Raw genomic sequence first — 23,243 nt, forward strand, 5'->3', positions numbered from 1 at the left:
AGACAGGAACCTCCAGTGACCACCACATTCAGAAGCAGCACGTTTAGAGGAACATGTGAAATATACAAGAGCTGCACAGGAAACAGATTGCTGGACATGGTTTTCTTGTCATGGGTTTCTTGCCTTGACTGTTACTGTACTGAACATTTAGGGAAGAGAATGCTGAGGGAACGTGTGGCTAACAGACAGGTGCCATGGAGTGATCCACTGGCTGCACTGCTGAAATCACCAAGATTACTTTAGGACTCTGAGGTAAAGAAGCCAATACCTGCAGTTGGAAAAGGTGATTTAACCAGGGTTAAGAGCTCAGCAGCTCCATCTGAAGTGGGAGGAATCCTAACCTGGAGAGATGAGACAAAGGGCCAAGCTGAGGAAGTCTTTGCTCCGGTAGGAGTTTTGTGTGGGCTGGTGCGGGGGAGGGGGGGTATTGAATACAAAGTCTGAGGAAAGAGGATGTGCTAGAAACCCCACTCAGTTACCACAGATGTGATTTTTATTGTCTGGATTTAGTTACTTCAAAGTTGTCGTCTTATTTTTGAAAACCTGGCTCATTTTGGACTCTTTACAACTGTAAATATTCCAATTAACCTGTGAATATATGACCGTATCTCTTCTCCTTTTACACTGTGGCTGCTGTTTGAAACAAGCAAGTGAGTTTCCTTTGCACTCCCAATGCCTCTGAAACAAACCAAGTATCTTAGGATGGAATTGGGGGGAAGGGGGGGAGTCTTAGCTAAGAGATTTATTTTTCTTTTTTAACAAGCAAACTAAAATTGTTAAGTTGGTGGACACCTATTCTCCAGAGAATCCACATCAGCACACGCTAGGCCAAACATGAATTAACATCCGTTAAACAAGCAGCAGTCACAGAAACACCATCATTTCCCCAACTTACTCTTTTTCTTCTTCTTTGTCCCGCCAAGAGCAGAGTGCAAGGCATTTAGAAACCAGGAGAGGAAGTCAACGCCATCACCTGAAGACAGGGAAACATTGAGGAAAATGAGTCAGGGCAACAAAGCAAGAGAGGAAACCAACACTGAAGGAGTTTACACAGAGCCAGTGAGTTAAACTCCTCACCCCCCTCCCCCCCTCCCATCTGGCACCTCATGATGGCAATCACAATGAAAAGCATTTAATTCTCTGCGGGTTCAACCTCCTACTGCTGCTCCATAAGGAACCTGGTGTGCTGTGACCACAGCCCATCATGCTGGTCTGTATTATCTCACGGTTTCCTCATGCTTCCCTGTCTGCCTCTATCCACCTGCTGTCTCCTGTCCCATACTTATTTGTAAGGCCTTTGTGGGCAGGGACCATCTTTTTATTCTATGTCTGCACAGAACCTCAGATGAAGGAGGACTGGTCCATGACTTAGGTGCTATACACGTATATACCCTGGCGCAGTTGGGACTGGAAGTGTCACAGAAGTGGCTACTCTCAGCATTCAGACGGCACAGAATGTCAATTTCACACTCAGAAGAGAATCACATTAGAATCCAAGGAGGACTTGTGGCACCTTAGAGACTAACAAATTTATTAGAGCATAAGCTTTCGTGGACTACAGCCCACTTCTTCGGATGCATCCGAAGAAGTGGGCTGTAGTCCACGAAAGCTTATGCTCTAATAAATTTGTTAGTCTCTAAGGTGCCACAAGTCCTCCTGTTCTTCTTTTTGCGGATACAGACTAACACGGCTGCTACTCTGAAACCTTTCATTAGAATCCAAGTGGAGGAAATCCAAAGAGAAAATCAAAATGCGACAAAGTCCATTGCTTCACAGACCTTGAAGGCTAGGAACGAATGCTTTATACAAGGCAGGAAGAGCGGATTGTAAGTGGTAAAAAGCATTCATTTTCAGCCCTGCAGTTTTGCAAGAAATTGGGTCTCTCGTCCATCGCAGGCCCGTTGATCTAGCATTGTTCTCACCACAGCCCAGGCACAAACACAGACCACCCAGGACCTCAGACTAGCATGAGCATGATCTCTGCTTTCCCCTCTGCAGTGTCACACTGCAGATAATGCACGAAATCCCCTTCCCAGTGCAACCCACCCTCCCAGTGCGCAAACCACTGCTCCAGGCCACCATGTTTTAGGACTCTGCTGCGTGGCTGAAGGAAAAGAAAGTGCTAAAGATCTCCCCTTGGTCTCACCTTGCTTGGTAATCTGGAAGGTCTTCTTACTGCACAGGACCACGGCCTGCAGCATTTCATGGGGAGAGACGTGAGCCTTGAAATTTCGGGGGTTCCACAACTTCCTCATCAGCTCTCCAAACCTCTGAACGAGCAGGAACATGATGTCCCCCGGTGGGCGCTTGATGTTCTTGTAGTTCTCCTCCTCCAGGAAGTAGTTCCGCAGAGGTGGGACGTTAGACAGGGCCTGGGCACAGACATTCAAAGGTCAGTGGCAAAGCGATCACTCAGCCCAATATGCCCACTGGCAGGCAGCAGGTTCAGAGCTCTCCCAACCTCCAGCTTGATTTGAGTCCAAGCAAATGAAGACTAATTAAGTACAAGCTGATAAACTGATTGTGCTTCCTGTGGAAACATGATTCAGGTGAAAGATTCCCTTGTACTCCCCCACAGGACACGAGGAAAAGGGGCAGAGAAAATCTGCAGAGATTCAAATTCTCATGCAAGATAATTTAATATTCTGGCTCTCTATACAGGGATCTAGATCTATGGTAACTTTGGAGAACATAAATAGAAAATAGGACGTTGCTGATCTTTTTTGCCATATTTTGTTGTAGGAATAATTTATTAATTTCAGTATCTGTGATGATACAGTTAAATTAAAAGGGAAGAGAAGCCCCTCACAATTATTGTAAAAGCATGGCCCCATGCCAGCAGACACACGGGTACAATGCTCTCCATTCACACACTGATGTGGCCCATGTTAAGTTAACTTTGCATGTGGGAATTCCCCAGCAATTAACTAAACAAAGGTTTTAAATCTAAGAGACCCAGTTTTTGCCCAACCTAGAGAAAGAGTCCAACCGGCTTACAATGGAGCAAGCTGCAGTCACTCATCTTGAATACAGAGGCGCAGGCCAAAGAGACTACAAATCCCAGCATGCAATCAGCAGTCCATCTTAAGCCAAGAAATGTGGCCACATCATTCCACTCATCCGGAGGGAGGGTGGGTCTGAAAGGCAGAACCTCTGGGGGCGGGGAGGAATGCACACAGTTTGCCCACTCTTTACGCTTCTCCCCAAAGATTGCATGACTACCACTATTGTACCTGGAGTACTGCATTGGCATAGTCATTGGCCTTGATGTTGTTCAGTCCCACAATGCCAGGCAGGTAAGTGGTGCCATCATATGCCCGCGAAAGTTTGGCTTGTTTGTCCAAATTGGCGATTTGCTGCTTGGTGAAAGTGGGCTTCAACACATACTGAAAGAGAAAGGCAGCAAGTTAGTCATCTTTAGAATTAAGAGCTTCTTTACATCAGCTCCTGGGATCTGACTTCCAGCACCATGTTCCATATTTATCACTGGGTGATTTTTCCAGGACAGGTTTACTGCGTGGGAAGCATATTCCAACTAATTTATCACTTGAAAGGGGCACATAATTCTAAGTGATCAGAATGAAGATTTTGAAAAAATAAGGTTTTAACAAAATGTAAGACCAACATGAGTTTTCTCATGTCTTTTAAATTTCACTGGAAACAGCTTTTAAACAATATAGATGCCCAAAAGCATTTACAGCACAAACATTACGGCAGCAGTGTCTAAAGGGAAGCTGATGATAAACAGAAGTGGAACAGATTCCATTGATTTGCACTGGCCACGCAAGGAAAATGCAAGAAAGGAAATAAACAAAGAGTGAGAAAATCTGTATTTTTAAAATTCAGTGTGAAGAATGCAAGGTCCTCCCAGTAACTGAAGTAAAGAGATCTGTAAGCTCAAAGTGCCCCTAGAACATCACCAGTACCCTGGCATGAAAAGACACATACCCAACACTGAAAAGCCCATGCTACATCTGTATGGCCTAGGGACTCATGGGGCAGATCACACTGGACAATTAGAATGGTCAGCATCTTCAGACATGAAAACTTAAATACCTACCGACTTCCCCTCTAAAGTTATACTGATATAAGCCACCTTGCATCAACCTATTTATGCAAGTGTCTACATTCAGATTTGACTCCCACCAATGTAAGCACCGTGTTACAGAGATGCAGTAAAACCACCTCCTCGAATGGTGTTGAGCCATGGTCAACCTACAGAGACTGAAACAGTGCAAGTGTAGACACTGTGCCTACAGTCCTCCAGCAGTTATCCCGCAACGCCTGACAAGTGACTGCTCTAGTCACAATGGTGAACTTCACTGCCCAGGAGTCATGGAAACCGGGAGCCACACCCCCATTAAAACACCCAACCTATTTTGAAAATGCTTTTCCACGACTGCCTGGCTTGGCGAGCACACCTAGCAGCCCCCCCTTGTTGTGTGCAGCTGTCCGACCGACCATGCCGACTATACGCTCTAGACACACTCCTTTCGGGAGCAGGCAGGAGGTATTGAATCTCCTGGGCCCACAGGGAGAAGAGGCTGTGCAGGCACAGCTCCGGACCAGCCATAGAAACATGGACATCTACAAAAAAAATTGCAGAGGGGGTGAAGGGGTCTGACAGGGATCAGCAGCAGTGCCACGTGAAAGCGAAGGACCAGGGCTAGGTTAAGCTACAGATGGGGACCAAGGCACAGAGAAATTCAGTGACCGACCAAGTCATACAGGGAGTCTGAGGCAGGAATTGAACCTGAGTCTCTGGATAATGTCCTAGCCACTATCCCATCCTTCCTCTCCCGATAATGCTTCATTCGTAACAGCTCTGCCCCTAATTCCCACAATATTCTGCTAATGCCTTTGGCAGACTGCTCCTTTCTCCTGCAAAAATACCTGGGCCTGGGGACACGTGTATCCAGCCTGTACTCTGCATATGGCATCACAAATAACAGTCTAATTCAGGCCCTTCTATCCCAAACACACAGGCCTCTCTGCAGTGAGTTACAGGAGCAATTCCACCAGCTCTTCTGGTCTGACCAAGTCTATCCTGCCCAATGATCTCCATGGGGACAGGTGTGTATCTGGACCATATGACACAACAGGCAGTTTGCCCATGCAGGTACAAACCTGTACTGTATCCTGGAAGAGCACATTCTTATGCCCTCCAATGTGAGAGGAGGGAGCCACCTCCCTCCTCTCCCCTCCCCACTGCCCAAGTACTACTGACAGCAAAGCTCCAGAAGGCAACGTACAGTGATGTCCTCCAGCGAGGAGTCAATGATCTCGTAGTTGTCTGGCAGACAGTAGAACTTGAGGGTGTGGAGATTCAGAAAGACGTGATGGCTGAACTGTACGCTGTGAATGTAAGCATGAGACTTCAACCCACGGCCTGCGGAAGGGACAAAAAAGGCAGGTCAGGAACACAGAGCGCAGCAACAGAAGCCAAAGGGACAGCATGAACTAGATGTCTAATGGCTTAAACTTCACTGCAAAGGCAACTGATGAGCTGGACAAACAGAATTTCCAGGGTTTGCTCTCTATACCTTGAGCGGTATTTGGTTTTGTCCTTCACTGGGTATGTTCCGGAAACCCCATGAACTGTTAAGAGAAAAATGTTGCCCTCTGCAAGTGCTGAGCAGCAGCATGGAGTGCAGGAATTGTTTTAATGATATCTCCACTCCAGAGGTGCAGCATGGTGCATTGCCAGAGACACCTCACCTCAGTCCATTCCCTCCCCAGAGGGACTGCTGTGCTCTAGAGCAGTGTTTCCCGAACTTACAACAGTTGCGTACCCCTTTTGAGACATTTGTCTTACCGGCGTACCCCTTCTCTGGTGAAGATAATTTGGGGGGGGAAGGGTGTTAGTAGCCACATTTTTATAACACACTCCTAATTCGTTTCATTCTGGATTAAATGTTTATTAGAAATAAATACAAAATTATATTACATGCAGTTGAAACAAAACTGAATAGAAATAATAGTTACATATAGAAATAGTACTAGAAATAATTAAAGTAATAGAAGCAAAACAACAGTCTGGCAGAACAGCATGTGTGTGTATATATATAGATAGATAGATAGATATAGATGGTGAATTCATATCATTCTGAAATTAAAATACACTGGTTTGGTTAGGTTAGTGAAAAAAGCACTAGTTTTAATACTTATTATTTCGGTATTGAAAATTTTTCAGTACAACCAAACTATTCAGTGCGAGGGATGGAACTGCTTTTGACCAGACACTATCACAGGGATATCTGGCTCGATGTTTGTGATCTTAAGACGAAGATGGGGCTCCACGTCAATAAGACAATTTCGGTTTTTTGTTTTGATGCCAACCAGCGCAGAGAATCCGATCTCGCACAAATACGAGGTGGGAAAAGGCAGAAGATACTTGACAGCTTTGTCCGATAGATCTGGATATTCAGAGCTAACCCCCAACCAAAATGACGTCAGTGTATTTTGCTCAAATTTTGTTTTCAGAAAGCTATCTGAAGCCAGCTCCAAGAGCTGTTTTTCTTCTGAAGCAGAGAGGTTATTTGGCAATGTTTGAACATTGATGATAAAAGGATTCCTTATCCATTCACAAGTGCAGTCCGGTTCAGGGAAATACTTACGAAGATCTTTCTGCAAGCTTTCCAAATGCAGCTTCATGGTTTGCAACACATCACTATCAAGTTCGTTAGTCGAATTTATTACTAAGTCATGAAGAGATGGAAAAGAATCCAGTTCACGACGACTAAGATGTTTATGCCATAGTTTCAATTTTGTGACCATGGCGCTCACTTTGTCTTGAACATGGAATATGGATATGAGTTTCCCTTACAAGGATAGATTGAGGTTGTTTAAATGAGCAAAGAGATCTGCCATATATGCTAGTTTGCATAGCCATTTCCAGTCGTGTATACGGTCTCGCAGGGGTTAAAAGTTTCATCTAAAGAAACTTGCAGTTCTTCTCACAGCTCAAACAGGTGATTCAGAACTTTTCCACGTGAAAACCAACGCACTTCAGTGTGAAAAAGGAGTTGTGTGTAATCACTGCCCATCTCATCACAAAGCTGAGAAAACAGCCGGGCATTCAGAGGGCGGCCTTTCACAAAATCGATTATTTTCACAGCTTCATCCAGTACTTGCTTTAGATCTGCCTGCATGTTCTGGGTGGCGAGTGCTTCCCTGTGAATGCAACCATGAGTCCACTTTGCTTCTGGCGCAACAGCTTGAATACATGCAACAACTCCTTTATTCGAACCAATCATGGCTCTGGCGCCATCCGTGCTTATTCCAACACAATGACTCCAATCCAAGTCATTGTTTTAGATAAAGTCATCAATAACTTTAAAAATAGCTTCTCCAGTTGTATGTGTTGGCATAGGTTGGCAGAACAAAATGTCATCGTGGACTTCATTATTCAGCTCGTATCTGACAAACAAATTCACAATATCAGTGGATTCATCCGCTTGCAGCGCATAGTAGCGACTCTTCTGTACTCCTGACAATAATTGCCGCTTTACGTTTTCGGCCATATCTGTGATTCTACGATGAACAGTGTTATTTGAGAGGAGGACACAATCTATAGCTTTGCTAGCCTCGTCTCCAATCATCACTTGCAACATTACTTTGGCTGCAGGTTTTACTAATGTCTCACCAATCACTTCAGCTCCAGACTTTGCAATTAAGTACGCCACACTATATGAAGCTTCCAAAGCTTTCATATTTTCACTTCCCATCACATTATGAATTGTTTTCTGGGACTTTTGGAGATCTTTGCGCCTATTTTTGAAGAATTCTACAGGTTTTCCCTCGTATTCTTTGTTTGCTATCGAAATGGCGTTTTAGATTGGATGGTTTCATACTTTCATTTGTGAGAGTCTCGTAACAAATCACACATAGTGGAACAGGCTCCACCTCATCGCCAGTCCACGAAAATCCCAGTTTAAAATATTTTTCAACATATTTGCGGGCTTTTTTCGTTTTCTTTGCAGCTGGTATGTTCAATAAACTTACAGATGGTTCGCACAGTTCACTAATTTTGTCGTCACAATTGTCTGATGTAGCCATATCACTGCATTTTTCAGCATAATTATCACTAACATTCATATTTCCTCCATAATTTTCTTTTGGACGTTTCAAACTTTCCGTTTTTAGCCAGCAATCCATTGTAAATGGGTTTAACAAAAAGAGAAATTTTGTATATTGATACACACCAAGTATGTACTTGCTACGATCTTTAGATTACTACGAATAGTTATTCACTTTTATCTTTTATCCGTCAGTATGACTTCTGCGCATGCCACAAAGGCAAGTGTATTGCCAGAGCCGTGGCAACACACATGCGTGGTTTGCGTCAGCTCTGCTGTGCTATTAGATGTTACTGAACGCGTTATCATATTAGTTTCAATGTAAACCTGTGTATTTCTACTGTACAAGTTTACACCATTCTTGTATATTAAATTTTAGTGAATTGTTTTCTGCTGCTAAAAAAGCTATGATAAAGTAAAATAAAAAATTCTGCCGCATACCCTTTGAAACCCTTTCACGTATCACCGGGGGTACGCGTACCACACTTTGGGAAATACTGCTCTAGAGGAAGATTGCTCAGCCCTTTGGAGACAGGAACAAGTGGAGGCGTCTCGCAGACTAGCAAAGGCAACAGTGAACTCTTGGAAAGCAACATAGAATCATAGAATCATAGAATATCAGAGTTGGAAGGGACCTCAAGAGGTCATCTAGTCCAACCCCCTGCTCAAAGCAGGACCAATTCCCAGCTAAATCATCCCAGCCAGGGCTTTGTCAAGCCGGGCCTTAAAAACCTCCAAGGAAGGAGACTCCACCACCTCCCTAGGTAATGCATTCCAGTGTTTCACCACCCTCCTAGTGAAATAGTTTTTCCTGATATCCAACCTGGACTTCCCCCACCGCAACTTGAGACCATTGCTCCTTGTTCTGTCATCTGCCACCACTGAGAACAGCCGAGCTCCATCCTCTTTGGAACCCCCCTTCAGGTAGTTGAAGGCTGCTATCAAATCCCCCCTCATTCTTCTCTTCTGGAGACTAAACAATCCTAGTTCTCTCAGCCTCTCCTCATAAGTCATATGCTCCAGACCCCTAATCATTTTTGTTGCCCTCCGCTGGACTCTTTCCAATTTTTCCACATCCTTCTTGTAGTGTGGGGCCCAAAACTGGACACAGTATTCCAGATGAGGCCTCACCAATGTCGAATAAAGGGGAACGATCACGTTCCTCGATCTGCTGGCAATGCCCCTACTTATACAGCCCAAAATGCCGTTAGCCTTCTTGGCAACAAGAGCACACTGTTGACTCATATCCAGCTTCTCGTCCACTGTGACCCCTAGGTCCTTTTCAGCAGAACTGCTACCTAGCCATTCGGTCCCTAGTCTGTAGCAGTGCATGGGATTCTTCCGTCCTAAGTGCAGGACTCTGCACTTGTCCTTGTTGAACCTCATCAGGTTTTTTTCTGCCCAATCCTCTAATTTGTCTAGGTCCCTCTGTATCCGATCCCTACCCTCTAGTGTATCTACCACGCCTCCTAGTTTAGTGTCATCTGCAAACTTGCTGAGAGTGCAGTCCACACCATCCTCCAGATCATTAATAAAGATATTAAACAAAACCGGCCCCAGGACCGACCCTTGGGGCACTCCACTTGAAACCGGCTGCCAACTAGACATGGAGCCATTGATCACTACCCGTTGAGCCCGACGATCTAGCCAGCTTTCTATCCACCTTACAGTCCATTCATCTAGCCCATACTTCTTTAACTTGGTGGTAAGAATACTGTGGGAGACAGTATCAAAAGCTTTGCTAAAGTCAAGAAATAACACATCCACTGCTTTCCCCTCATCCACAGAGCCAGTTATCTCATCATAGAAGGCAATTAGGTTAGTCAGGCACGACTTCCCCTTCGTGAATCCATGCTGACTGTTCCTGATCACTTTCCTTTCCTCTAAATGTTTCATAATTGATTCCTTGAGGACCTGCTCCATAATTTTTCCAGGGACTGAGGTGAGGCTGACTGGCCTGTAGTTCCCCGGATCCTCCTTCTTCCCTTTTTTAAAGATGGGCACTACATTAGCCTTTTTCCAGTCATCTGGGACCTCCCCCGATCGCCATGAGTTTTCAAAAATAATGGCTAATGGCTCTGCAATCTCACCCGCCAACTCCTTTAGCACCCTCGGATGCAGCGCATCCGGCCCCATGGACTTGTGCACGTCCAGTTTTTCTAAATAGTCCCGAACCACTTCTTTCTCCACAGAGGGCTGGTCACCTTCTCCCCATGCTGTACTGCCCAGTGCAGCAATCTGGGAGCTGACCTTGTGCGTGAAGACAGAGGCAAAAAAATCATTGAGTACATTAGCTTTTTCCACATCCTCGGTCACTAGGTTGCCTCCCTCATTCAGTAAGGGGCCCACACTTTCCTTGATTTTCTTCTTGTTGCTAACATACCTGAAGAAACCCTTCTTGTTACTCTTAACATCTCTTGCTAACTGCAACTCCAAGTGTGATTTGGCCTTCCTGATTTCACTCCTGCACGCCTGAGCAATATTTTTATACTCCTCCCTGGTCATTTGTCCAATCTTCCACTTCTTATAAGCCTCTTTTTTGCGTTTAAGATCAGCAAGGATTTCACTGTTTAGCCAAGCTGGTCGCCTGCCATATTTACTATTCTTTCTACACATCGGGATGATTTGTTCCTGCAACCTCAATAAGGATTCTTTAAAATACAGCCAGCTCTCCTGGACCCCTTTGCCCTTCATGTTATTCTCCCAGGGGATCCTGCCCATCTGTTCCCTGAGGGAGTCAAAGTCTGCTTTTCTGAAGTCCAGGGTCCATATTCTGCTGCTCTCCTTTCTTCCTTGTGTCAGGATCCTGAACTCGACCATCTCATGGTCACTGCCTCCCAGGTTCCCATCCACTTTTGCTTCCCCTACTAGTTCTTCCCTGTTTGTGAGCAGCAGGTCAAAAAAAGCTTTGCCCCTAGTTGGTTCCTCCAGCACTTGCACCAGGAAATTGTCCCCTACGCTTTCCAAAAATTTCCTGGATTGCCTGTGCACCGCTGTATTGCTCTCCCAGCAGATATCAGGGTGATTAAAGTCTCCCATGAGAACCAGGGCCTGCGATCTAGCAACATGTAACCTTCCTCAGGCAGAGGGTGTACCACAGGATGGTGGGAAAATTGTTATATCGCATCATGGGTGCACATGGTGCTTTACAGATCAAGACAAGCTTACAATCCAAAGGAGAATCCCAGAGACCTCCATGCCCCACCCTCATTGTTAATTTTATTCTGGAGGAATACGCTAGAACAGGGGTCGGCAACCTTTCAGAAGTGGTGTGCCGAGTCTTCATTTATTCACTCTAATTTAAGGTTTTGCTCGCCAGTAATATATTTTAACGTTTTTAGAAGGTCTCTTTCTATAAGTTTATAATATATAACTAAACTATCGTTGTATGTAAAGTAAATAAGGTTTTTAAAATGTTTAAGAAACTTCATTTAAAATTAAATTAAAATGCAGAGCCCCCCAGACCAGTGGCCAGGACCCGGGCAGCGTGAATGCCACTGAAAATCAGCTCGCGTGCCGCCTTCGGCACGTGTACCATAGGTTGCCTTCTCCTGCACTAGAATCCTCTGGTTTTAGGCACTTTTGCTGAGTATCTAGCACACCTGGGAACAGGCCTCAGGGGGAACTGGGATTTTTGGGGGGTACTTTGAAGGAAAATAAATGTTAAAACAGCTTCACATGCTCAGGAGATAGATTTCCATAAAGGCAGGGTGGGATTTAGCTACAAGAACCCTGGGATCCAGTCATAGGATTCCTGCTAATGTTAAAATGGGAGCCTTGTTGTCAAACGCTGACAATTAGTTCCCCACATTCAGTTACTTACCACGCTATTTTCTTTTAAACTGCACATGCCTTCACTAAAATGAAATAAGCCATTGGCCATGTTGATTTCAAGGGGACTTTGCAAAGAAAGAACCATAGAACAGCACCTAAACACATGTTTAGACGAGCAATATATCCATGCAGAACTGACCTCCAGCCACCCACATTTGCTATGTCCCCTGCCCAAGCTACAGCAATGGTTAAGAAAAGGGTCTGCCACGTTCTGACAGCAATTTGAAGGTAAAATAGCTTTAGAAATTCAGGGCCCGCAGGAAAAGGTGAAAGACAATTGTCACTTAAGACAAATGGAATATCCTTCTCTTTAAGTGAGCCCCCAAAGTGTTCAAATAGCCAGGGTAACACCCCCATTCAGTGCTTCTGTTTGCTGCAGAGGCAGGTATACAGCACAGCAGTGAACTCACCCTGGAAGTACTTCCCACACACCAGGCAAGCATAGACGTTTATATGCGAGAGTGAGATGGAGCACAGCTTCTCAAAGTCAAAATCCAGAACACTCCTGAAACGGCAGGGTAATAGCAAGTTAGCAGAGCTACCCTGAAACAGTCAGACAAATATTGCCTACCACTGGGTCCAGTAGGGTCCCCACCTGTCCTACGTTCTCATGAATCTGACAGAGCTCAAGAGAACCAAGGTCAACAGAAAAATGATCATGTGTGACCCACACTACAGTACTGGAAGGCTGCTTGGTACCACACTGCACGTGACAGTACCTCAAATATGAGAGAGCCCCTTCCTCCTGGTTCTGGGCTCTCACAGGAACTAGGATCTCACATCATTTTAAAAATCAGAGCTGCATCTCAATCCTGACATGTATCATCCCTTTCCATTCTAGTCCTGCTCCTCCTGCTGGCATTGCTCAACCTTTGCGGATGCAGCTCACCCCTGCCCTGTAGCAACAGCTACTATTCCAGTCCTGAGCAGAGACTGCTATTCCAGAAAACAGTTGTGGTTCTTTGTGGGCACTAGATACACTCACAAACATTTATGTATTAGGTCCTAATATATAAATGTCTGTGAGCGTATCTAGTACCCACAAAGAGCTAGGCCAATGGGTACGCAGAGGTCTTCCAGGGGATACATCAACTCATCTAGATATTTTCCTAGTTTTACAACAGGCTACATAAAAAGCACTAGCAAAGTCAGTACAAACTAAAATTTCAAACAGACAATGACTTGTTTGTACTACACTCTGAAAAGTAAGTACAATATTTAAATTACAATGGATTTAATCATGAGAAAGTCAGCAATTTTTCAGTACTAGTGTGCTGTGACACTTCGGTATTTTTGTCTGATTTTGTATGCAAGTAGTTTTTAAATGAGGTGAAAGCTGGAGTATGCAAAACCAATCAGACTGCTGAAAGGGGTACAGGAGTCCGAGAAAGGAGGAGAACCACTGTACTAGGCCACTACTCTGCCATGCCCTGTGTTACAAGTGTTTGCTTGGTCTCTATGCTGACCTGTTAATAGTGTCCAGGTATGGGCAGTGTCTGCTGCGCCGGTCCTCGGGATCAAATCGGCCATATCTCACTGGAACATAAGACCCACACAAATGGATTAGAAACAACTCAAGCATCACTCCCAGGGGCTAAGGAATTAACAGTTTTCCTGAAGTGGTACCTGCCACTGAAAAGCAACGCTTCAGAGACAGAAACCCCAGAACCACATGGCATTTCCTCAGGAGAAAATAACCCATGCAGGCTGCTGGGAGCATGACACCAGCACTTTGCACTCTGTTAGGGCTGCCTACATGACAGCACTAGTTACACTGACTAGAGAACCTGAACTGGGGTGAGAACTAGCTTGAGAAACGACCACTTCCCTTGTTCCTCACGTGGGTTAAAGTATTTCCTCCTAAAATCAAACCTTCTACCAGCAATGCTCAGAACCTCGCACCTGGGGATGGCAAAGCGAGGTGAGTATCACCAGCCCCATCCCAGCCACAGGGACACAGAAGCACCAAACCGGGGAAGGAATTTGACTTTGGTCAGCGGGTCTGGCAAGAGCTAGAGCAGAACCCAGCTCGGACAACCGTCACCAAAGCGACTTCGGCTGTTCGCGGCCCCGCGCCCGGCCAGGGGCGGCTGCAGCAGATCGCTCTGGCCCAGCCCGCGGTGGGCCCAGGGGAGTCGGGGCTCTGAAGCAAGAGAGGCCGGAGCATGGGCCGCGGGGTGCCCAGCACTGACCCACCCCAGCCACGGCTCCGGGACCCCCACAGCCCCAGCGATCCCCCCGGGCCCCGCCGCCACCTGTCGGCTCCGGCTCCGACTCCGGCTCCTCCTCGGCCTCGCGCTCCCGCTTGGCCCGGGGCGGCCCGTCCTCGGGCTCGCGCTTCACCCGGACCCGCTCGGGCTCCGCCTCGCGCTTCCCTCGGGAGGAGCCGCGCGACCCCGCCGGCTCCCGCTTCACCCGGCCCGAGGCCGAGCTCCGCGGGGACGGCCGGGACTCCCGCTCCCGCTTCACCCGGCCGGACATCCCGGGCCGCGTCCAGCCACTACTGCGCATGCGCGGGGTGACAGACGCAGCCGCACGCGCGTACACAGGCCAACGGCGCCTTTGCCCTCCCCACACGCATGTGCAGTAGCAAACGCATGCGCACAGCCGTCCAAAGGGAGGCGAGAGGATCAGTTTGGCGCCTGCGCACTCTTACGGTGCGAGGCCACCCGCCCCTTCGCGCATGCGCATTGGTTGCTGTCCAGTCAGTGTTGGTGGGATGGGCCGACCGCCGCTCTTCTCGGAGTTCCTATTTAAAGAAACAGTCTTTCCTTTATGCAGCGATCATTGGCAATGGCAACTGGGGGCTTTGTGGCCTCGCTCTGCTCCCCAGAGGACTGGTGTCTCGTGTCTGTGCTGCTGCCCCTTGCCCTGCCCCCAGCATCTGATCCCTGCAACCCTAGCATGTCTCCTAAAGCCCCAGCTCCTGGAGTCCAGTGACGGGGTGAGGATCTGGGCTCTCGTGGGAAGCACGTTGGTTTCTAGACCTTGTGTGTGGGGAGAAAAGCCGGAAAACGTGAATCCCGAGGCCTGACAAGCCGCAAGGCCACGGAGACCAACTGCAGCAGTTACTGATTTTAAAATCTCATGATTGTTAAGCCAAGCTCATGATTTATGAAGGCCTGAAATTGCCAACACAGCAATAGGCATTGCAGCCATGTCGGCCCCAGGAGATTAGAGAGATGAGGTGGGGGAGGCAATATCTTTTATTGGACCAACTTCTGTGACAGAGACAAGCTTTCAAGCTACACCAAGCTCTTCTGCAGGGCTGGGAAAGACACTTCCAGTGTCACAGCTAAATACAAGATGGAACCGATTCTTTAGCATAAGCAGTTAACACCTTGTGATGCTCTGAGTTGGTTTCCCAGACCTGAAGATGAGCTCAAAAGCTTGTCTCTCTCACCAGCAGAAGCTGGTCCAATAAAACATATTACCTCCCCCACCTTGTCTCTCAAATCTATTATTGTTTAGCATTGGCATTACATTCACACCCAGAGGCTTTGACTTAGGCCTGGTCTACACTAGAAAATTAAATTGGTTTAACTACTTCTCTCAAGGGTGTGAAAAATACACACACACACACACACACCCCCAAATGGCGTAGTTAAGCCAACCTAACCCCCAGTGTAGACAGCACTAGGTGGACGGAAGAATTCTTCTGGGGACCTAACTGCTGTCCTGTGGGGAGGTGACTAATGGGAGAACCCCTGCTGTGGGGTGGGTAGCGTCTACACTGAAGTGCTACAGTTGAGTGTAGACAAGCTCTGAGACGAAGTTGCCTTTATGCAGGGGTGGCCATAGCCTCCCAATTCCACGGGTGCGCTATGTCCTCCCCACACGCACCCTGGCGCAGCCGCTCTGTGCTGCAGGGCTGGGCCCAGCCCCCTGCTTTGCAATCTGGCGCACAGGGTGACAGTGCCACTGATGGAGGGGCAGCCAGGCCAAATCTGAGGCAGCGGGGTCAGAGCACCACTGAGGGTTGTCGCTTTTGATTTCTGGGGGTGCAACTGAACCTATGAGCCCCCGGGCTAAAGGCAGCCCTGCCGTGACATAACCTCCCTCTGCACAGATACAATATCCAACGCGGACCGCCTGGTGCATGGCTCTGCCCTGTGGCTTCTCACCCTAGGGTGTCAAACGCTCCCACCTCATTTGGCGCTGGTGTGCCAGTGACGGGGGCAGTGCAAAGGGGACTCAGAAGTGGGGGGCACTGCGCAGAGCTCTGTGTGGGGGTGCGAGGCACGGGGCGGAGGGTGAATGCACAAGTACAGGGTGGTGTTGGGTTGTAGGGGGCATGGGGGGGACACAGGGATGGGGATGAGGGTGAATGGTCTCTGCTCCAGGGGGGTGCAGGTGCCTGCCCCGGGTAGGGGGCGGCCCTAGGGAGACGCGGGGGGCTGGTCCCGGGGTGGGAGGCTCCGGACCGGGGGCTGGGGCCGGGAGGCTGATCTCGGTCTGGAGGGGCTGGCCCCGGGGACGGGGGGCCTGACCAGGTGCGGGGGAGCCGGGGTCTGAGTCAGTCTCTCGCGGCTCCCCGCGCTCGGCCGGGCGGGGCCGGGGGCGGGTCTCAGGGCCCCGGCGCCGCCGCTCTCCGGCGCTGGGCGAGGCGGGGGCCGATGGACGCGGGGCCGGAGGCGGAGCGGGGCCCGGCCTGGGGTGGCTGCCGGCCGGGGGGGCGGCTCGACATGAGCCACGGCTTCGTGCGGCACATCCGGCGGAACCAGATCGCCAGGTACCGGCCCGGACCTCCGGGACCGGACCCTGCCCCCCAGGACCGGACCCCGCCCCCCGAACTCCCCGGGACCTGACCCCGGATCTCGGGACCGAACCCTGCCCCCCAGGACCGGACCCCGGATCTCCCGGCACCGGAACCTGGCCCGGACCCCGCCCCCTTGGATCTCCAAGTGCCGGATCCTGGGCGCGGACACTCCCCCAAATACCTGACCCCGTCCCGGGGCTGGGACTCCTGGTCCTTGCCCCCAGGGAACCCCCGCCCACATGAGAGCTCCCAGCCCTGCAGACCCCCCCCCCCAGACAGCAAGGGTTGGGGGAGCTGGACCTTCACTGGGTGCAGGGCTGGGAGACCCCGTCTGGGGGGGCTGGTATTCAATCCCCTCCCAGGTCACGCCTGCCCCCACCCTGGCACATTTCGGGTCAAGGGCATGGCATCTATGTACCAGCCCTGCCAGTTCTCTGTTCAGCCGTGGAGCCTCGGGGGCTGGGTGGGAACAGGACCCCAGCTACTAATGCGTACAGCAAGCAGGACGCCTTTCTCCAGCTGGGCAAAAAGAGTAGGTGCCTATCCCCCATCCTCCTCCGCAGATAACCTGTAAGGGGGTGGCACTGGAGAACAGGGTAAGAGGGGGCAGGTAACACCCCCCCACAGCACCACCCCCTCGCCCTGCCACAAGGCCTATGCAAACATGCCCCACGTGCACCCCCCTAGGTGTGGTAAATCAATGGCATCTCCAGGCAGGCCTGTCCCGGCTCCCAGCCCCGCCAGCCCCATACCCAGCTGCAGCCCCAGGCCTCACTCTCCTCCCCATCAGGGACGACTACGACCGGGAGATGAAGCAGGCCAAGGAGAAGGTGAAGAAGAGGCACACGCCGACCCCGCCCCGGCCCAGGAAACCCGACCAGCAGGTGTACCACCCCTGCCGGAGAAGTGAGCACAGCTGGCGCCCTGCTTTCTGTGCTCCCACTGGGGAGCGGATGGGGCATGTGTACAGCAGAGAGGGGGCGCCTCCCCCTCAGCCCTCATTGTGGGGGCTGCCCAGGCATTGTTAGCTCCTGTGCTGATCCAAGTCATTGAGTTTGGTGGGGGCAAGTCCAGGATCCCCCCAGCACCATGTCTGCACCTTTGGTGCGACGGGCGCCAGTTCTAAGGGGCGGCTGACCGACCAGCCAGGTTTGGGCCGTGGCCAGGCTGAGGGATCAGATGGGGACAGGCCTGGCATGCCCAGCCCTTTCCTTGGTCACTGGCAGTGCCACAGAGCAGGGGTTTAACCACGCGGTCCCTTTGCCCGGAACCCTGGGTCCAAATCTCAGTGACGGTCGCCCGCAGGACCTGGCTCTGGGCCTCCTAACTGGTGCCCATCCCAGTCCAAAGATGATCACGACTGGCCACTTCTGCTTAGCAGGATTCTGAGGGGCTGCGGGTCGGGATTCAGGGGCACTGGCAGAGCTGGTGGGGAGCCCAGGGCTGAGCTAGCAGGGGGCTGCGGGTCGGGATTGAGGGGCATTAGGTCAATGCCCCTTAAATCTGACGGATTCCTGGTGCCAGGTTCAAGGACTCCATTTCCAGACTGCTGCGTCCATGCCCTGTGTTCTCTGGGTGGGTGCAGGCACCACCTGGCCACACTCCCCTCATCGGCTCCCTTATGCTCCCCAGGTCGAGCTGACCCAGCCTGCGGCCTGGAGTATGAGGGGTCTAGCGAGAGCAGCTCCAGCACCGAGCCAGACCCCCGCGGCACAGAGCTCTTCTGCCTAGAGTATGAGGCCGACAGCGGCGAGGTCACCTCGGTCATTGTACACCAGGTATGTGCCTGGCAAACCAGGCAGGGGGTGGCAGGAGAACAGGGCAGCAGGGAGGGGATCTCCTGGCAGGAGAGGGTGGGAGCTAGTAGGGAGCGCTCTCCCCCCGGGTCAGTGCTGACCCCAATGACTGAGCGAGGTGTTAGGGGCCTGGGCTGCAGGGAGCAGGGCAGGGGCACAGCTCAGGGAAGAGGGTTATGGGGTTCAGCAGGGGGCGCCGTGCTGCAGGGGGTGGAGCAGGGGGCACTGTGCTCTGTGGAGCAGGGCGAGGGCTCAACAGGGGGCGCTGTGTTGTGGGGACTGGAGCGGAGGGTGCTGTGCTGTGGGGAGAGGGGTGGGGGGCTCAGCAGGGGGGTGGAGTGGGGTGGGCTGTACTGTGGGGAGGCAGGTGTGGGGTTTGGCAGGAGGCGCCGTGTTGTGGGGACTGGAGCGGAAGGTGCCGTGCTGTGGGGAGGAGGTGTGGGGCTTGGCAGGGGGCGCCGTGTTGTGGGTAGCAGGGTGGGGGGCTTAGCAGGAGGCGCTGTGCTACAGGGAGTGGAGCAGGGGGCGCCGGGGTTTGGGGAGTGGGGCGGGGGACTTGGTAGGGGGCTCTGTGCTGTGGGGAGCGGGGCGGGGGACTTGGCAGGGAGCTCTGTGCTGTGGGGAGTGGAGCAGGGAGCATGTGGTGTGGGGAATGTGGGGGGGGGGCTCGGCAGGGGGCGCCGTGGTTTGGGGCGTGGGGCAGTTGCTTGACGGGGCCCTGTGATGCGGAGAGCAGGGTAGGGGGCTCAGCAGGGGGTGCTGTCACTCCTAGAGTTCTGTGTGGTCCCTCCATCCCGTTGGTGTCTCTCGCCCTCTCCCCTTGCTCCCCCGTCTCTCCGGGGGCAGAGGGCACCTCCACATGCCAGCTGCCGGCCCAGCGGCCCTCCCCTTCTACAGACAGGAGCCAGGGCCTGCAGACCCCATGGCAGAGGCTGCAGCCGCCGCAGAGTGACAGGGGATTGTCCGGCTGGGGCATGCTGGGGCCCTATCACATGCTGCCTGGGGCTGTACAGGGAGCTGGCGCTCAGCTGCTCGCTCCGCCAGGAGGGAGGGCTGGGCGCATGCGGGAGCTGGGTGGCAGGAGTTTCCAGAGCTGATGCGGGCCCTGCCCCTCTCACTGCAGGACGACAGCCCTGAGGAGGTGACGGAGAAGGTCTGTGCCCGGAGCCCGCTGGAGCCGCCCCTGCGTGAGGCCCTGAGGCAGAGGGTGCAGGAGGAGCTGCGGAAGCGGCGGGCGAAGCGCTGAGGCCGGCCGTGCTGAGTGAGGAGCTAGGCGCAGAGGGGGAGCTGCGGCACCCTGGCTGGGGGTGTTGGAGGCTGTGGCCCCGGGGAGCGAGAACCCGGCTGCCCCAAGCTCCCACAGACTTGCTGAACGGGTTTGTTCCCTGCCACTCCCAGCCACCCCCAGCAGCCAGGGCCCAGCGCTGGTGCCCCAAGAAGGAGCTGGCTGCTAGGTAGGGATCCTGAGCGGGGTGGCCTGTGGGTCCTGGGAACTGGGGCAGATGAAGCCCTGGGCACAGCCTGGCGGGGAGGAGTCTTGCCCAGCCTGGTAATGCCTGGAGGGTGCACCGGTGCTGACAGGCCCCATGAAGCCACTCTGCCCCCATGGTCCTCCAGCCTCCCCTCCCCCAGGATCCCCCTGCCCCCCATCCCCTCAGGGTCCGCCCACCCCCAGCCTCCCATCCCCCTAGGGTCTCCCTGCCCCCATTCCCCCTGACTCCCCCGTCAACCTGCCCCCTGACTTCCATGCCCCCAGGGTCCCCCATTCCCCCAACTCCCACCTCCTGGGGTCCCCTATCCTCCGTTCTATGGGTAGCTGAGCTGCTCCCTGTTCTGGCTCAGTTCCCACGGGGGGCTCACACCCAGGCAGACTGTCTTGTTTAAGGGAGCTCTGTGGCTGGTTGAAGGTGCCAGGCTGTTGGCCAGCACACAGCACGGGACCTGGCAGCTGGGGCGGTGGCCAGAGGGCACCGGGATTGGGCTGGTCCCTGAGAGGTTCCCATGGGCCCTTACCTCCACCCAGGCAGGAATGTGCCACTGAGCCCTTTAGGGGACGCCCTGTGTCCTGGGTGGGGGAACCGGCCGAACCCCATTGGATCTGCCCTACACGCATGGTGGAACCGCCCCCTCGGCGCCGGGCTGCGTCAGGCATCTCGGCTCTAGTGCCCGTTGGCCCCGGGGCGCTGGAGAAATGAATGAGCCCCGTGCTCCAGTGCCATGGCCATCCAGGCCTGCCCCAGGGAGCTCTCGGCACCAGGACCGCAGGGCCCTGTGCTCGCGGCACCAATAAATGTCCTGACAAAACAGAACCGGGGTGTGTAGTAACGAGCATTCCTGTGCGACCCCTGCCTGGATGGGGATCGCTGGGGCCGCACACTGGGGGTGTTCTAGCCCCCGACCCCCTTTGTCTCCCAGGCTTTAGAACTGGGGAGGGTGCGGTCCTCAACTCATCCTCGCCCCTCCCCTGAAATGGACGAGTCTTATCAGCCTGGCCCAGGTCACCCAGCAGAGCTAGGAATGGGCCCCGCTCCCCTGAGCGCCAGCCTGGTGCCCTCATCGCTACGCAATGCTGACCCCTGGCGTGTGATTTCATCTGTCTGCTGCCACGGCCCCGGCGAATGCTGCACACGCCAGCAGCTCTTCCTTCCCCCCAGGATCTGGAGAGGCACTTCGGCTGCTGTTCCGCCCCCTGAGTTGGTGGGGAAACTGAGGCGCAATGAGCAGAAATGATTCAGGCCAGCTCAGGCAGCCGGTCAGCAGCAGAGCTGGGAACGGAACCCGGGAGTCCAGCTTCTCTGTCCTGAGCACTGAGCAGGAGGCAGTTCTTGTGCTGCCCAGTCCCCCCTGGTGTTAGGTGCCTCTCCACCAGGCCCCACCCCTTGGAGGACACCTCGCCCCCTGCACTCACTCCCACACCCATCGGCCACCTCCCTTGGGGGCAGAGAGGTGGGGCCGCCTGAGGGAGGGTATAATTCCCACTAGGGCCTGTTCTGGGGCAGGGCGACTCATCCGCTTCTCTGGCACGTCGTGTGTGGGGGCAGTGATCAGTTTTCGCCGAGCCCAGAACTCGCATGAGCCTGAAGGAGAAGATTCTTGCCCCTAAGGCAGGTTGGTAGATGGGCCTGCATGAAGAGTTGTTCCCTTTAAATGGAGCAAAACCCTCCCATGTGCACGTCTCTGTTTGAACCAGGTTCTAGCAGTTTAACTTCAGTGGATTGGGAACTGGTTCAAGCTGACGTGTGATCAGTGTGTCCTCACGGGGGCGACGCTGGTTTCACTAAACTGGCACAAATCGCGGGCAGGGGGCTGCCTTTTCATTGTGTGGCGTCCCAGGCACTGCCACAATCCAGATACTCAGACAATCCCGCAAACCTTTCTGTGCCTGGGTCACTTTCAGACCCTGCTCATGTCTAGCTACGCACAGAACGACCGTGCCACTGAGCTCAAAGCGCTTGCAATGGGCACCATGGCTATCCCCATTTTACCAAAGAGGAAACTGAGGCACAGGAGGGGAAAGCCCAAGGGTCACCCAGCAAACCCGTGGTCTAACCACTAGCCACATGGCTTTCCTGAAATTAAAGGGAAGAGAATAGTCACTTTTCCTGCAATGGGATTGGACTATGCAGCCATTTGCACCCAACGGTTGCATGGTCAAATACTTGTCCTTCTGTCACGTTCTTGCAGTGATGGGGGTCTGCGGGGTGGTGGGAGCTCTGGGAGGCACACCGGTTTCACACAGAAAGGTGGTCTTCGGGTGTCTGTTTACCATTCAGAGTTTACAGCCGCAGTGTCTGAGCCGGACCCCGCCCGCTGGATGTATTTCTGCGGCCTGCGTGGCACGTTCAAATCCTGCGGCATCTCGGTCTTTGTTTGAACTGCAAAGGGAATGTCCAGCCAGCGGGGTAGTGAAGAAACCCCTGAAAACGTGCCCTGTGAGATAGCATTGCCTACCTGAGTCTGCAGAGAGCCGGAAGCAAGGGCTCGGAGAGCTGTAAATGCTGCACTGTTGACTCCAAAGCCCGTTGATGGCACTTTCAGTGTCTGTGTTCGGTGTCCCATTGCGGATCCTTCGAGCAGCTGGACGGGGGGGCACTCCCGGGTGGCAACGGCTGACAGGAAGAACGGAAAAGATGCACTGTGCCAAGGGAGCAGGGGAGAGAAACGGGGCAGGGCTGGCCTCCAGGGAAGCAGAGGCTCCTATCAGGCCATGCTGGATGCAACAAGAAGGGCCTAGGAATAACCATGAGAGTTGCTACCTGCAGGCCACGTTCTCCCCCATCTCTGTGCAGCTCCCCTTGGCATCAGCAGCGGCTCCGAGGGGGCCAGGGTGTCCCAGGGCCATGGCCAGGCCATGGAACGTGGCATCCAAACATGTCCACCAAACGAGCTTGTCAGCCGAGGTTTGTAACAAGCCTGCGCCCGTCGCTGCCCCCAAACGCTGCTGTGAATCCAGGGCTCCTGACCGCTGCCGAGTGCATGGTGCGTACCCAACTGGGCCCCAGGGGATCCGGGCTCATACTGGCGCCGGTCGACCCGGAGCAGCCAGGAGTTCTCTCAGATGGGTGTGGAGATGGGTTATTTGCCTGATATCCCCTGTGCCTGCAGGCGCGTGGCAAGCTGTGGGAAGGACCCAGCTGTCCTGGGCTCTCTTACCCATGAGAAGCACTCTCCTATTTCACAGCCCTGGAGCTACAAGGCCTCTAGCCACAGCTCGGGTCCAGGGGGAGTGACCCCCCCTCTAGGCAGCCCATCTCAGCCCTGCTTGGGACAAATTCA

General features: G+C 52.5%; 2 protein-coding genes across 3 annotated transcripts in view; one reads left to right on the forward strand and one right to left on the reverse strand.

Annotated features, from left to right (window-relative positions):
* The window catches only part of USP39 (ubiquitin specific peptidase 39), a 28,638-nt gene extending 14,138 nt beyond the window's left edge, over window positions 1-14,500 (reverse strand). Inside the window, exons 1-7 of one of the 2 annotated variants that reach the window (XM_042859333.2) lie at window positions 14,168-14,500; window positions 13,379-13,448; window positions 12,323-12,417; window positions 5,253-5,389; window positions 3,234-3,386; window positions 2,147-2,372; window positions 896-973 (exon numbers count right to left, since the gene is read on the reverse strand). In XM_042859333.2, the coding sequence (XP_042715267.2) occupies window positions 896-973; window positions 2,147-2,372; window positions 3,234-3,386; window positions 5,253-5,389; window positions 12,323-12,417; window positions 13,379-13,448; window positions 14,168-14,423 (1,015 nt within the window). In that variant the 5' untranslated portion in view covers window positions 14,424-14,500. The remainder of the gene's footprint in view (window positions 1-895; window positions 974-2,146; window positions 2,373-3,233; window positions 3,387-5,252; window positions 5,390-12,322; window positions 12,418-13,378; window positions 13,449-14,167) is intronic. The other variant, XM_005279254.4, reaches the window with a different exon arrangement.
* A 1,941-nt stretch (window positions 14,501-16,441) lies between these two features.
* Window positions 16,442-20,776, forward strand: C2H2orf68 (chromosome 2 C2orf68 homolog). Its single transcript, XM_005279277.5, has 4 exons — window positions 16,442-16,644; window positions 17,462-17,577; window positions 18,304-18,449; window positions 19,591-20,776. Exons 1-4 carry the CDS (start codon window positions 16,529-16,531, stop codon window positions 19,711-19,713), a joined length of 501 nt encoding a protein of 166 aa, XP_005279334.3. The 5' UTR covers window positions 16,442-16,528; the 3' UTR covers window positions 19,714-20,776.
* The last annotated feature ends 2,467 nt before the right edge of the window (window positions 20,777-23,243 follow it).

The sequence above is a fragment of the Chrysemys picta genome, chromosome 2 (genome assembly GCF_011386835.1).
Source record: "Chrysemys picta bellii isolate R12L10 chromosome 2, ASM1138683v2, whole genome shotgun sequence".
NCBI lineage: Eukaryota > Metazoa > Chordata > Testudines > Emydidae > Chrysemys > Chrysemys picta.